Source organism: Salvelinus sp. IW2-2015, linkage group LG26 (genome assembly GCF_002910315.2).
Source record: "Salvelinus sp. IW2-2015 linkage group LG26, ASM291031v2, whole genome shotgun sequence".
Taxonomy (NCBI): Eukaryota; Metazoa; Chordata; class Actinopteri; order Salmoniformes; family Salmonidae; genus Salvelinus; species Salvelinus sp. IW2-2015.
The window spans coordinates 14,788,594-14,802,436 of NC_036866.1; the positions used below are offsets into that span (position 1 = coordinate 14,788,594).

The 13,843-nt window shown below is 44.3% G+C and overlaps 1 protein-coding gene across 1 annotated transcript in view; it reads right to left on the reverse strand.

Moving 5' to 3' along the window:
- The window catches only part of LOC111952103 (transmembrane protein 117-like), a 90,932-nt gene extending 77,765 nt beyond the window's left edge, over positions 1 to 13,167 (reverse strand). The window contains 2 exon segments of the mRNA XM_023970586.1: positions 8,636 to 8,942; positions 12,878 to 13,167. Coding sequence (XP_023826354.1) covers positions 8,636 to 8,942; positions 12,878 to 12,967 — 397 coding nt within the window. The 5' untranslated portion in view covers positions 12,968 to 13,167.
- Positions 13,168 to 13,843: the final 676 nt, after the last annotated feature.

The window sequence follows — 13,843 nt, forward strand, 5'->3', positions numbered from 1 at the left end:
AGAATTTGTTCTTAACTGACTTGCCTAGTTAAATAAAGGTTAAATAAAACAATTTAAAAAATCAGAGCTGCACGAATACAGAATAACCTGTTGCAGTCACAGACTGTTATTGCCACAGTCTTCCAGGGGGATAAAAACACCAATTGATAAAATATTTTGCTGGCAGAGACAGGGTGCCGAGCTGGACATGGAAAAAGTGGTCAAATCAATCTAGGCACAATGAGATCAAATATTGAGCTTTTAAAAAACAACATTTGATCACTTTACTTGAGGATATCTGTATCGATACATACAGCCTTCAGATAGCCAACCCTCCATGTGTTACACCTTCTTCTTTTCTATACCACACATGATATATTRCCAGCAGCATACCACCCTGCATCCCACTGTTTGCTTCTGAAGCTAAGACATACAGCCTTACGGTCCTAGTCAACATACGGTCCAAGTCAGTCCCTGGATGGGAGACCAGATGCTGCTGGAAGTGGTGTTGGAGGGCCAGTAGGAGGCACCCTTTCCTATGGTCTCAAAAATATATATCCCAATGCCCCAGGGAAGTGATTGGGGACATTGCCCTGTGTAGTGTGCTGTCTTTTAGATGGGACGTTAAACGGGTGTCCTGACTCTCTGTGGTCACTAAAGATCCTATGGCACTTATCGTAAGAGTAGAGGTGTTAACCCTGGTGTCCTGGCTAAATTCCCAATCTGGCCTTCATACCATCATGGTCACCTAATAATCCCCAGCTTCCAATTGGCTCATTCATCCCCTCACCTCTCCCCTGTAACTATTCCCCAGGTCATTGCTGTAAATGAGAATGTGTTCTCAGTCAACTTACCGGGTAAAAAAAAATTACCCAATAAATGTACATGCTGTTGGGTTTATAACTGGGTGTCCTGATTTGGGGTATTGCACCATCAAAGTGGTTGTTAGTCCACTCACACACATACATAACAACAGTTACTGCCCTCCTTAGGGACCCTAGATGAGACGACTTGCTTCCCTCTGACAAACCTAGATGGGCTGGATAGGAGAGGAGAGAGCCTTGCTCCGCTCCACCTGGATATCACTAAGTTTACACTGCAGCCCTGTGTCATTATATCGCCAGCTTTGTTACCGTGGCCAAGGCGTCACACTCAACATTGGAATTACCATGACAACGTTGCCGGGGTCCCCAGAGTTGCAGCCCATGGTAACTACAAGTCTCCCCAATAAAACAGAGATTGGCGGACGTACTTGTAAGAGTGAGCCTCCCTCCCTCCTTGCCTCCCTCGCTCCTTGCCTCCCTCGCTCCTTGCCTCCCTCGCTCCTTGCCTCCCTCGCTCCAACGGGCGATGGAAAGCCAGCTGTTCCAGTGTCTAGCTGGGGCTGTTTCAACACATCTGATTACTGTCAGAGAGGTTTGTTAAATCATTTCCCCAGTCGTAAGAGCTACAGTTTGTACCAAAGACTTCATTAATCTTAAGTAAACAAGCAATTTCCTTTGCCCAATGTATTGTTTGCCTCCTCTCTCTCACACTCTCAATCTCTCTCTCTCCCTGGATTTTGCAAACGCCTGGACCGTTTTATCTTTCATTCAAAGCAGACAGATGTTTAGAGTTAGTTTACTTCACGAATAAAAATAAATAAAACACCTTTCATTGTCTTTATACAAGACACGAAAGGAGGTTACTTATTAATGTTTTGAGTGTAAACCAGTCTTGTGGATAAACAACTTCACTGTTTACAATTGATCCTGGACACATAATAGATCATGAACACATTTAAGATTCTGCTAAATATAGCGTATTTAGTGCGTATTTAATGCTGTTATAGCGTATTTAATGCTGTTTGATGCTAAATGTATCAAACAACAAAACATTAAAAAAACATTCACTCTAAAACAACAACATGCCAATGTAAGAAAGAGCTACTGTCTAAGATAGTGGCCGATTCCCCTCTGCTCAAATCTCTGCTACAAACATCAATATTACATTACAACCCATCAGTCTCAACACAGCAGCCGGCGTGCTGGTCCATGTCTTAAATATTTGAATCCTGGCACTAGTACAATACTCTATTATTTACTGTGAAAGGCCAGCCTCCGAGTGACAACTAACATAGGCAGGTCTAAACTGAATTGTTGCTGTGTATTAAACAGAAGAAACAACAAGGAGGCATAAGGTTATATGCTGTGTTCCAGATGTGTACACACACACACACACACACACACAAACACGTATGCAAAGTAAACACACACACACTTAAACCCACACGCTCAAGCAAACTCTGACCTTTGGCCACCACAGCACAGGGCCATCATACCCATAATGCACTACTGTAACAACGTGTGACAGAGTCCAGGTGGCATCTCTGAGGCTACAGCTAGTCAAGGATCAGGATCAGGCAGGAGGAGCATTCATAAGTGGAGAGCGCTTTAACAATGGAACAACCATAGGCAATAGTCACACATTCACAGCAGCGCATTGATGTTAACTTCAAAATATCTTCAACCATCAAAGTCTCCCAAAAAAACTGGGTCTCCCATTTCAGTCTTTTCTCAAACGGGTTTATACTATTCTGAGCGGCTGTGTGAGCTGGAAAATCCACCGTGATGACTCAAAGCAAAGAAGCCCTGTGCTCATAGTACTGAATCAAAGATGGTCAATGGGATACCTACTCCTGTTAGGATGCTAAACATTCACTGAGAACACAAGTCTTGAAAAATGCACAGGAAACAAAGGTTAAAAGATTATGTTAATCTGAAACTGGTGCAGCACAACATGGAATGAGAAGCAGATTCCATTGCATTACCTTGATGAAAAGGCGTTTTGTTTTACAATGAAGGCTGTAAGCATGAAATACTGAGTGCTGTGCTGGATCAGGGAGGAAAGGAAAAAGGTATGCTGTATGTACTGTATGCCTACTGGTTTACAACACAGAAAACGCAGTATACAAAATGGAATACAATACAATCTCACATGGGCATACAAATCAAATTCCTCATGTCCTTGTTGTAATAACAAAGGCACAGAGACAGACAAGCTCTCACTGAATGACCAGAAGACATGCCACTCAATGGGAGAGTACATAGCCTTTAGTGGCTGGGTGAATTAGCATCGGTTGTATATATGCCTGGGAGGTAGTCTTAACCCACATAGTCTGTCACGAACCATCCATCACCTTTGAGAGAAACTGATAAGTGGCTGGCTGTGCTACCAGAGAATAAAAACCAAACACACTGTGATCTCCATCCACCTCCTCTCATTCCACTAGGTAGCAGCCAACGTTATTGCTAACATAAACATGGTAAATTGAGTATTGCGTATAGTCCTCTGTGAAAAAGCAACATCGCCAGTGGGATGAGTTGGTGTAATTCAACGTAAAATTAGTGGTTGTGATATTCCGGGKTTTTTTCTAGGCCATGATAAATTATAAATGATGCAGCGGAATGCGTCAGCAAGCAACACATTGTCTGGTTTCCATTTAGTTACAAATTGATACATAGTTGAACACAAATCGAAATAGCAGCATGAATAACTTAATATATTACGTAGGAAARACAAGTGCTTTCATTTGGAAAAATAAAACAAATAAACAAAGAATAAGTTGAAATATCAGTGACCAGGTAAAAAGCTTGGCATTTATTGGACAAATGACTCTCATTACAATTATAAATACACTGTGAATTCCTCATAAGAATTCTTCATAAATGAGACATTACTGTAATTAACTAAGTGTGCATGCCTACCATGTTGTAGTGTAGGTAGTAAAGGAGAGAAGAGTACTCTATAGAGTGCTCTATATTCTGCTCATCTCTCATTTTTAGGATTACATAACGCCATTGCAAAAATGTTGTGCTGAACCTCCCTCTGTCGCTCACCATCGCTCTTCATGTTCCATTTCTCCATGTCCATCTCACACTCACTCAATCACCAAGCCCACACACACACACACCATCTGTTCCTCCTGCACTCTGTGCCCTGCGCTGCTCTACCCTGTGGCCTGTGAAGTGCATTGGCCCTACCTGGCTCCAGCTCCAGAGAGAGAGAGAGAGATGGGAGGTCTACTCTGCTCTCTGTTCCCGCTATGTGCCCTGAAGCTCTGGGCTTTAAGTGTAAAACTCTGATCTGAATAGACTGCCCTCATTTTTATTTTATTTTTTTAACCTTTATTTAACTAGGCAAGTCAGTTAACAACAAATTATTATTTACAATGAAAGCCTACCCCGGCCAAACCCAGACGACACTGAGACAATTGTGCACTGCTATATGGGACTCCCAATCACGGCAGGATGTGAAACCAGGGACTGTAGTGACGCCTCTTGCAATGAGATGCAGTGCCTTAGACTGCTGCACCATAATGGTGCTGAATCTGAGGGTGGGAACCAGACAAGCAGCTAGGCTTGACATGACTTTCAAAGGAAAGCCAAGCTGAGTGCCGATTGAAAACAGACCTCCATCCTCTGCCAGCTTGCTACCCATGGCCCGGCTAGCTGTCTGAATCGCCGTGACCCCAACCAACCTCACTACTCACTGGACCCTTATGATCACTCGGCTAAGCATGCCTCTCCTGTCAATATGTAGAGSTGAATCCAGGCCCTGCAGTGCCTAGCTCCACTCCTATTCCCCAGGCGCTCTCTTTTGATGACTTCTGCAACCGTAATAGCCTTGGTTTCATGCATGTTAACATTAGAAGCCTCCTCCCTAAGTTTGTTTTATTCACTGCTTTAGCACACTCTGCCAACCCGGAAGTCCTAGCCGTGTCTGAGTCCTGGCTTAGGAAGACCACCAAAAACTCTGAAATCTTCATCCCTAACTACAACATTTTCAGACAAGATAGAACGGCCAAAGTTGGCGGTGCTGCAATCTACTGCAGAGATAGCCTGCAGAGTTCTGTCCTACTATCCAGGTCTGTACCCAAACAATTTGAACTTCTACTTTTAAAAATCCACCTCTCTAAATACAAGTCTCTCACAGTTGCCACCTGCCATAGACCACCCTCTGCCCCCAGCTGTGCTCTGGACACCATATGTGAACTGATTGCCCCCCATCTATCTTCAGAGCCCGTGCTGTTAGGTGACCTAAACTGGGACATGCTTAACACCCCAGCCATCCTACAATCTAAGCTTGATGCCCTCAATCTCACACAAATTATCAATGAACCTACCAGGTACCACCCCAAAGCCGTAAACACGGGCACCCTCATAGATATCATCCTAATCAACTTGCCCTCTAAATACACCTCTGCTGGTTTCAACCAAGATCTCAGCGATCACTGCCTCATTGCCTCCATCCGTAACGGGTCAGCGGTCAAATGACCTCCACTCATCACTGTCAAACGCTCCCTGAAACACTTCAGCGAGCAGGCCTTTCTAATCGACCTGGCCCGGGTATCCTGGAAGGATATTGACCTCATCCCGTCAGTAGAGGATGCCTGGTTATTTCTTAAATAAGCATGCCCCATTCAAGAAATGTAGAACCAGGAACAGATATAGCCCTTGGTTCTCTCCAGACCTGACTGCCCTTAACCAACACAAAAACATCCTATGGCATTCTGCATTAGCATCGAACAACCCCCGTGATATGCAACTTTTCAGGGAAGTTAGAAACCAATTAACACAGGCAGTTAGAAAAGCCAAGGCTAGCTTTTTCAAGCCGAAATTTGCTTCCTGCAACACAAACTCAAAAAAGTTCTGGGACACTGTAAAGTCCATGGAGAATAAGGACACCTCCTCCCAGCTGCCCACTGCACTGAGGATAGGAAACTTTGTCACCACCGATAAATCCACTATAATTGAGAATTTCAATAAGCATTTTTCTACGGCTGGCCATGCTTTCCACCTGGCTACCCCTACCCCGGTCAACAGCACTAAACCCCCCCACAGCAACTCGCCCAAGCCTTCCCCATTTCTCCTTCTCCCAAATCCAGTCAGCTGATGTTCTGAAAGAGCTGCAAAATCGGGACCCCTACAAATCAGCCGGGCTAGACAATTTGGACCCTTTCTTTCTAAAATKATCTGCCGAAATTGTTGCAATCCCTATTACTAGCCTGTTCAACCTCTCTTTCGTGTCATCTGAGATTCCCAAAGATTGGAGAGCAGCTGCGGTCATCCCCCTCTTCAAAGGGGGGGACACTCTAGACCCAAACTGCTACAGACCTATATCTATCCTACCCTGCCTTTCTAAGGTCTTCGAAAGCCAAGTCAACAAACAGATCACTGACCATTTCGAATCCCACCGCACCTTCTCCGCTATGCAATCTGGTTTCAGAGCTGGTCATGGGTGCACCTCAGCCACGCTCAAGGTCCTAAACGATATCTTAACCGCCATCCATAAGAAACAATACTGTGCAGCCGTATTCATTGACCTGGCCAAGGCTTTCGACTCTGTCAATCACCACATCCTCATCGGCAGAATCGATAGCCTTGGTTTGTCAAATGATTGCCTCGCCTGGTTCACCAACTACTTCTCTGATAGAGTTCAGTGTGTCAAATCGGAGGGCCTGTTGTCCGGGCCTCTGGCAGTCTCTATSGGGGTGCCACAGGGTTCAATTCTTGGGCCGACTCTCTTCTCTGTATACATCAATGATGTCGCTCTTGCTGCTGGTGAGTCTCTGATCCACCTCTACGCAGACGACACCATTCTGTATACCTCTGGCCCTTCTTTGGACACTGTGTTAACAACCCTCCAGACGAGCTTCAATGCCATACAACTCGCCTTCCGTGGCCTCCAACTGCTCTTAAATACAAGTAAAACTAAATGCATGCTCTTCAACCGATCGCTGCCTGCACCTGCCCGCCTGTCCAGCATCACTACTCTGGACGGTTCTGACTTAGAATATGTGGACAACTACAAATACCTAGGTGTCTGGTTAGACTGTAACCTCTTCTTCCAGACTCACATCAAACATCTCCAATCCAAAGTCCTATTTCGCAACAAAGCATCCTTCACTCATGCTGCCAAACATACCCTCGTAAAACTGACCATCCTACCGATCCCTGACTTCGGGAATGTCATTTACAAAATAGCCTCCAATACCCTATAAATTGGATGCAGTCTATCACAGTGCCATCCGTTTTGTCACCAAAGCCCCATATATTACCCACCACTGCGACCTGTACGCTCTCGTTGGCTGGCCCTCGCTTCATACTCGTCGCCAAACCCACTGGCTCCAGGTCATCTACAAGACCCTGCTAAGTAAAGTCCCCCCTTATCTCAGCTCTCTGGTCACCATAGCAGCACCCACCTGTAGCACGCGCTCCAGCAGGTATATCTCTCTGGTCACCATCAAAGCCAATTCCTCCTTTGGCCGCCTCTCCTTCCAGTTCTCTGCTGCCAATGACTGGAACGAACTACAAAAATCTCTGAAACTGGAAACACTTATCTCCCTCACTAACTTTAAGCACCAGCTGTCAGAGCAGCTCACAGATTACTGCACCTGTACATAGCCCATCTATAATTTAGCCCAAACAACTACCTCTTCCCCTACTGTATTTATTTATTTATTTTGCTCCTTTGCACCCCATTATTTCTATTTCTACTTTGCACATTCTTCCACTGCAAATCTACCATTCCAGTGTTTTACTTGCTATATTGTATTTACTTCGCCACCATGGCCTTTTTTTTGCCTTTACCTCCCTCATCTCACCTCACTTGCTCACATTGTATATAGACTTATTTTTCTACTGTATTATTGACTGTATGTTTGTTTTACTCCATGTGTAACTCTGTGTTGTTGTATGTGTCGAACTGCTTTGCTTTATCTTGGTCAGGTCGCAATTGTAAATGAGAACTTGTTCTCAACTTGCCTACCTGGTTAAATAAAGATGAAATAAAAAATAAATAAAATAAATAATAATCCTAGCAATTATGAAAGATCAACGCAACTATAGTGCTGTAAATGCATTTAAGATGCTTGCTTTTGTGTAGGAGGGAAACAGCTAAGTGGCTTCAAACTCTGACATTTAGTTTTAGTCTCAAAGTAAATGGGGGAATCATCCGGGTAATTCAATAGATTAAGGCTTGAAAGATGTGCAAGGACAGAGTAGCTACATTATCAGATACCTATTCTTCCGCATAGAGGAAACATAATAGCACTCAAGACATGTTCTCTTTCCTGGCCTAAGTGAAGACTGCAACATTCAATATTTATAGAGAGCAGCACATGGAATAGAGTCATGATCCCTTCATATCCTGATAATGCTCTGTGTGTGTGTGTGTGTGTGTGTGTGTGTGTGTGTGTGTGTGTGTGTGTGTGTGTGTGTGTGTGTGTGTGGTTTTGTGTGTGTGTTGTGTGTGTGGTGTGTGGTGTGTGTGTGTGTGCGTGGAATGAGTGTCAGTGTTTAGCATATCACGTGGTTTTCTTTGCCACTCTAACCATTACCCTAACATGACAAAATACTTTTCAGTTGTCTTTGTAGGGCTGTATTCCTCGTTAAGTCTCGCCAGAAGAGGACTGAAGAGGACTGGCCACCCTTCAGAGCATGGTTCCTCTCTAGGTTTCTTCCTAGGTTCCTGGCTTTCATAGGAGTTTTTCCTAGCCACCGTGGCTCTACATCTGCATTGCTTGCTCTCTGGGTTCTGTATAAGCACTTTGTGACATCTGCTGATGTAAAATTGGGTTATATAAATATATTGAATTGATTGACTGATGACTTACCAAAGAGCCTGCGGTGGAATATGAACTTCCCGGCAAACATTCCGATTACAATGGCCATCAGCCACGAGATGATTTTGAGGACGCTCCATCCTCCACCAGGGTACTTGTTCACTATGAAGGAGAAGCAGTTTCCCACCACGATCATGTGAGCCTCTGTCTGGCTGTGGGAGACAGGGTCCTCAGCAAAGATAAGGAAGTTGCAGAAAGTGACGAGGTAGGCCACAAACAGACGAGACCAGGGGTGCTGGAAATAGTACCGCAAACAGGGATCTATATCCATTTTGAAGGACCCCAAGCCACAGTCCACCTGAAGAGGGAGAGAAGATTGTTGCCTGAGTGAAATCTGCAACAGATTACAGTGGAAATATYACAGAGTTCATGAGATTACAGAGGAAAAACTAGAGACGTCCATCCAGACTGAGATTATTCTAAATTCAGACTACTCAGATTATTCTGTAGCGTGATCACCACACTAATAGCAGCAGGACAGACAAGTGGTCTATCATCCAGACTGAGGTTATCTGAGAAACATCTATCAGTCAGGTCAACAGTGTAGTTTCAGAGCATCATTATGGTCATCTACTCCTCAAATGGTGTCACATTTGTATTTATTTTATATTTCTCTTCCTTTTAATCTATTATTTCGCCAGGGACGTCAGAGGTTTTCCAGAGACCATTCACTCAATCAATAAAATGATCTAAAGATACAGTGTCACACAAGGCAGTCTCTTGGAGCTGCCTCACATTCACTGCCTAGCTGCTTGTCTGGTTCCCACCCTCAGATTTAGCACCATCATGCTGATATTTTGGTTCCACTGCCAGGCAGTACTTGGGTCAGTTCTCAACAGGACAGTGAGCCCACTGTATTTTTAAATCTGTGGACTATTCTTCGCTCCAGGACATCACCTCGTCACTCACTCACTGCCGTGCACATTCTTGGCGGTCTCAAATATTTCCCTCCGGTTTCCTCCGACCCTGTTTCCTAAAATATCCATACTGGGAATTTGTATGATGATGTAAGGCCCCAGATATAGAGCAGTGTCAAACTGGGCTATGTGGATATTGCATTTCACCAGCATCATGTTTGTCTTGGTATAATGTGCTACCCTAGGTGTTGTTGATGTTATGACTTGGGGGAGGTTTATGACAAATAAGTTAACATATGGATTTTTTAAAGATGGTCATACCAAGGAAGTTTTAGCTACTTGATTTAGAATTTTAGGACCCCTTTAGTTATAAAATATATATTTAAAAACATTTTATGATGAGACATTGAATTTGGCCTTACTGCTATTAGCCCATGGCCCATTGAATAACAGATTCATACATGGAAAAACAGATAGTAAAAAAAAATATCAAAAGGAAGTTTGTTTTAAAGTGTCTGTCCTACACTACAAGGCCAAAAGTAGGTGGACACCCATTCAAATTAGTGGATTTTGCTATTTCAGCCACACCCGTTGCTGACAGGTGTATAAAATCGAGCACGCAGCTATGCAATCTCCATAGACAAACAATGGCAGTAGAATGGCCGTACTGAAGAGCTCAGTGACTTTCAACGTGGCACCGTCATAGGATGCCACCTTTCCAACAAGTCAGTTTGTAAAATGTCTGGAGCAACAACGGCTCAGCCGCGAAGTGGTAGGCCACACAAGCTCACAGAACGGGACTGACGAGTGCTGAAGAACATAGTGCATAAAAATCATCTGTCCTCAGTTGCAACACTCACTACCGAGTTCCAAATTGCCTATGGAAGCAGCGTCAGCACAAGAAGTGTTTCTTCGGGAGCTTCATTAGCATCGTCTGGAGTGGTGTAAAGCTCGCTGCCATTGGACTGGAGCAGTGGAAACACGTTCTCTGGAGTGATGAATCATGCTTCACCATCTGGCGGTCCAACTGACAAATCTGGGTTTGGAGGATGCCAGGAGAACCATACCTGTCTGAATGCATAGTGCTAACTGTAAGGTTTGGTGGAGGAGGAATAATGGTCTGGGGCTGTTTTTCATGGTTCGGGTTAGGCCCCTTTGTTCCAGTGAAGGGAAATCTTAACACTACAGCATACAATGACATTCTAGAACACCTTTGGGATGAATTGGAACGCCGACTGTGAGCCAGACCTAATCGCCCAACATCAGTGCCCGACGTCACTAATGCTCTTGTGGCTGAATGGAAGTAAGTCCTCACAGCAATGTTCCAACAGCTAGTGGGAGGCCTTCCCAGAAGAGTGGAGGCTATTATAGCGGCAAAGGGGGGACCAACTCCATATTAATGCCCATGATATTGGAATGAGATGTTTGACAAGCATTTGTCCACATTTATATATTTTTTTCACCTTAATTTATCCAGGTAACAAGTTCTCATTTACAACTGCAACCTGGCCAAGATAAAGCAAAGCAGTGCGACATAAACAACAACACAGAGTTACACATGGGATAAACAAGCGTACAGTCAATAACACAATAGATATATCTGTATACAGTGTGTGCAAATGAAGTAAGGAGGTCAGGCAATAAATAGGCCAATATTGGTGAAGTAATTACAATTTAGCAATTTACACTGGAGTGATATATGTGCAGATGAGGATGTGCAAATAGAAATACTGGTGTGCAAAAGAGCAGAGAAACATACTTTTGGTCATTTAGTGTATATCTGAGCGATATAAGAAAGATCAGAAAAGTATTTTATTTTTTTACCCATATTTAACCTCTTTTTTTGCACAAAACTACTTCCACATACACTGATCATACAAAACATTAAGAACACCGGCTCTTTCCATGACATAGGTAGATTGACCAGGTGAAAGCTATGATCCCTTATTGATGTCACTTGTTAAATCCACTCCAGTCAGTAGGGATTGAGTATTATCTGAGATGGGCTAGATGGGCCCTGTCATTAGACACAGCACCGCTGTTGTGACGATGGGGAGGTGCATCTGTGTATCCAGCTCATCGAATTAATAGAGTCGATGTTTCCGCCCACGCGGAAACGTAATTAGCATAATTAAGTTAGCATTATATATATTTTTTAATGTTATTTATTTATTTAACCTTTATTTAACTAGGCAAGTCAGTTAAGGACAAATTCTTATTTACAATGACGGGCTACCCCATCCAAACCCTAACCCGGACGACGCTGGGCCAATTGTGTGACAGGTTGTGATACAGCCTGGAATCAGACCAGGGTCTGTAGTGACGCCTCAAGCACTGAGATACAGTGCCTTAGATCACTGCGCGACTCAGGAGATGAAGGGGAAGAGACAGGTTAAATTGAGACATGGATTGTTTATGTTTGCCATTCAGAGGGTGAACAGAGTATGGTAGTAGGTGCCAGATACACAGGTTTGTGTCAAGAACTGCAATGCTGTTGGGTTTTTCAAGCTTAACAGTTTCCTGTGTGGATCAAGAATGGTCCACCACCCAAAGGACATCCAGCCAACTTGACACAACTGTGGTATACTTAGTGTATACTTCCATTAATAATTTTAACTGGTACTGGCTACCCTCAGACTAGTATTATGAGGCTTGTACGTGTCCTACAGCAAAACAACCAGGCTTGTGAGCGTTCTAGAGCAGAACAACCCATGTAGGCCTACCTGTTCATGAGAGGCTTGCCTTTTCYATATAGGGGACGTATTAGTGTGTAGCCCTAACTGTTCGGACCTACAGACGGAAGTTGGCAGATCGGCGGTACCGACCTCAGACGCTTGTGGGGGTCGTAGAGCAAACCGTTCGGACGCTACAGAACTTTAAGTGAGAATACCGATTTTCGGCATGTCTCATGATCTGACAAACACCGCTGTAACTCGGCCTCCTTCCACAGCAGATGCAGAAGGCCACCATTGGCTGGTGCGGTGGGTTGAGACAGCCAACTTCCCCCAAAAAACAGATCTCTCTAGTATAAACAAACGGATTTTGATGGGGATTTTTGTATTATGCTAATTAAGTTTCCGCGTGGGCGCAGACATCGACTCTATTAATCCGTTGAACTGGATACACAGATGCACCTCCCCATCGTCGCAACAGCGATGCTGTGTCTAATGACAGGGCACATCTAGCCCATCTCAGATAATACTCGATCCATATGCTTTATCAATCTCGAATGGAATTATCTGATTACAAAATTGAAACCTACCTCAGTGCACAATGGTGTGTGCAAGCCATCTACATATTGATTTAATAAGAAAGCATCCCTTGTATTTTGATATGGATAGGCCTACATACACAGACACGCACTCCACGCACTTACCTGTTCCACGCGTCTTTGCGTTTCCCTCCCAAAAAGTACTGTCAAAACGAGAAGCCCCGCTCCCGCACGGCTCTCTCTCCTGCCTATCATGCCCCGCGAGCCGACAGCGGCGCTCTAATCATCGTAACGACGAGAGCTGAATCGGCTGAGGCGGGATTATCCATGCTATCTGTTGTTGCTAAAACMGATGCACCCCCAAATCCCCTGCCATTGTGTTGGCTGTCCATGCAGCGGCGTGGCAGGGCAGCGAGGCGCTGCTTTGCACCGCCGGAGCGGCTTGCAGGTTTCTATGTGTGATGATGATGCTAGAGAGTCGCGCGATGGATGGATGCTTCTATCCCCAGGACTGGCGCATACCATCAGTGCATTGTAATGTAACTGCAATATAACAAACACATTGAGTTTCCCACTGACGGCAGGGTGATGTTCATAGAGCATACAAATATTTATTTTTATATCCAGAGGGGTATGCATATACCCCTTTCTGTGTTTGCAAAYATTGTCGCACGAGGGCGAAGGGCGCACGCTGGTGTCAGAACACGGGGGAGTTCTTATAGAACGCCGGCAAATTTAGGGTGATTTACATGCTAAAATCGACACTGCATAGGGTTCTGAGTTAAATAATGTTATGGTTATAAAAAACTAAGAAATTATATTCAGCGTCTCATTACAACAGACACTACATGAACAAAAGTATGTGGACACCTGGTCCTCAAACATCTCATATTCCAAAATCATGGGCATTACTATGGAATTGGTCCCCTTTGCTACTATAACAGCCTCCACAGTGCAGCGGGGACTTGCTTCCATTCAGCCACAAGAGCATTAGTGAGGTCTGGCACGAATGTTGGGCGATTAGGGCTGGCTTGCAGTCATTGTTCCAATTCATCCCAAAGGTGTTGGGGATGAGGGCTTCCCCAAAATGTTGCAACAAAGTTGGAAGCACAGAATCGTCTAGAATGTCAT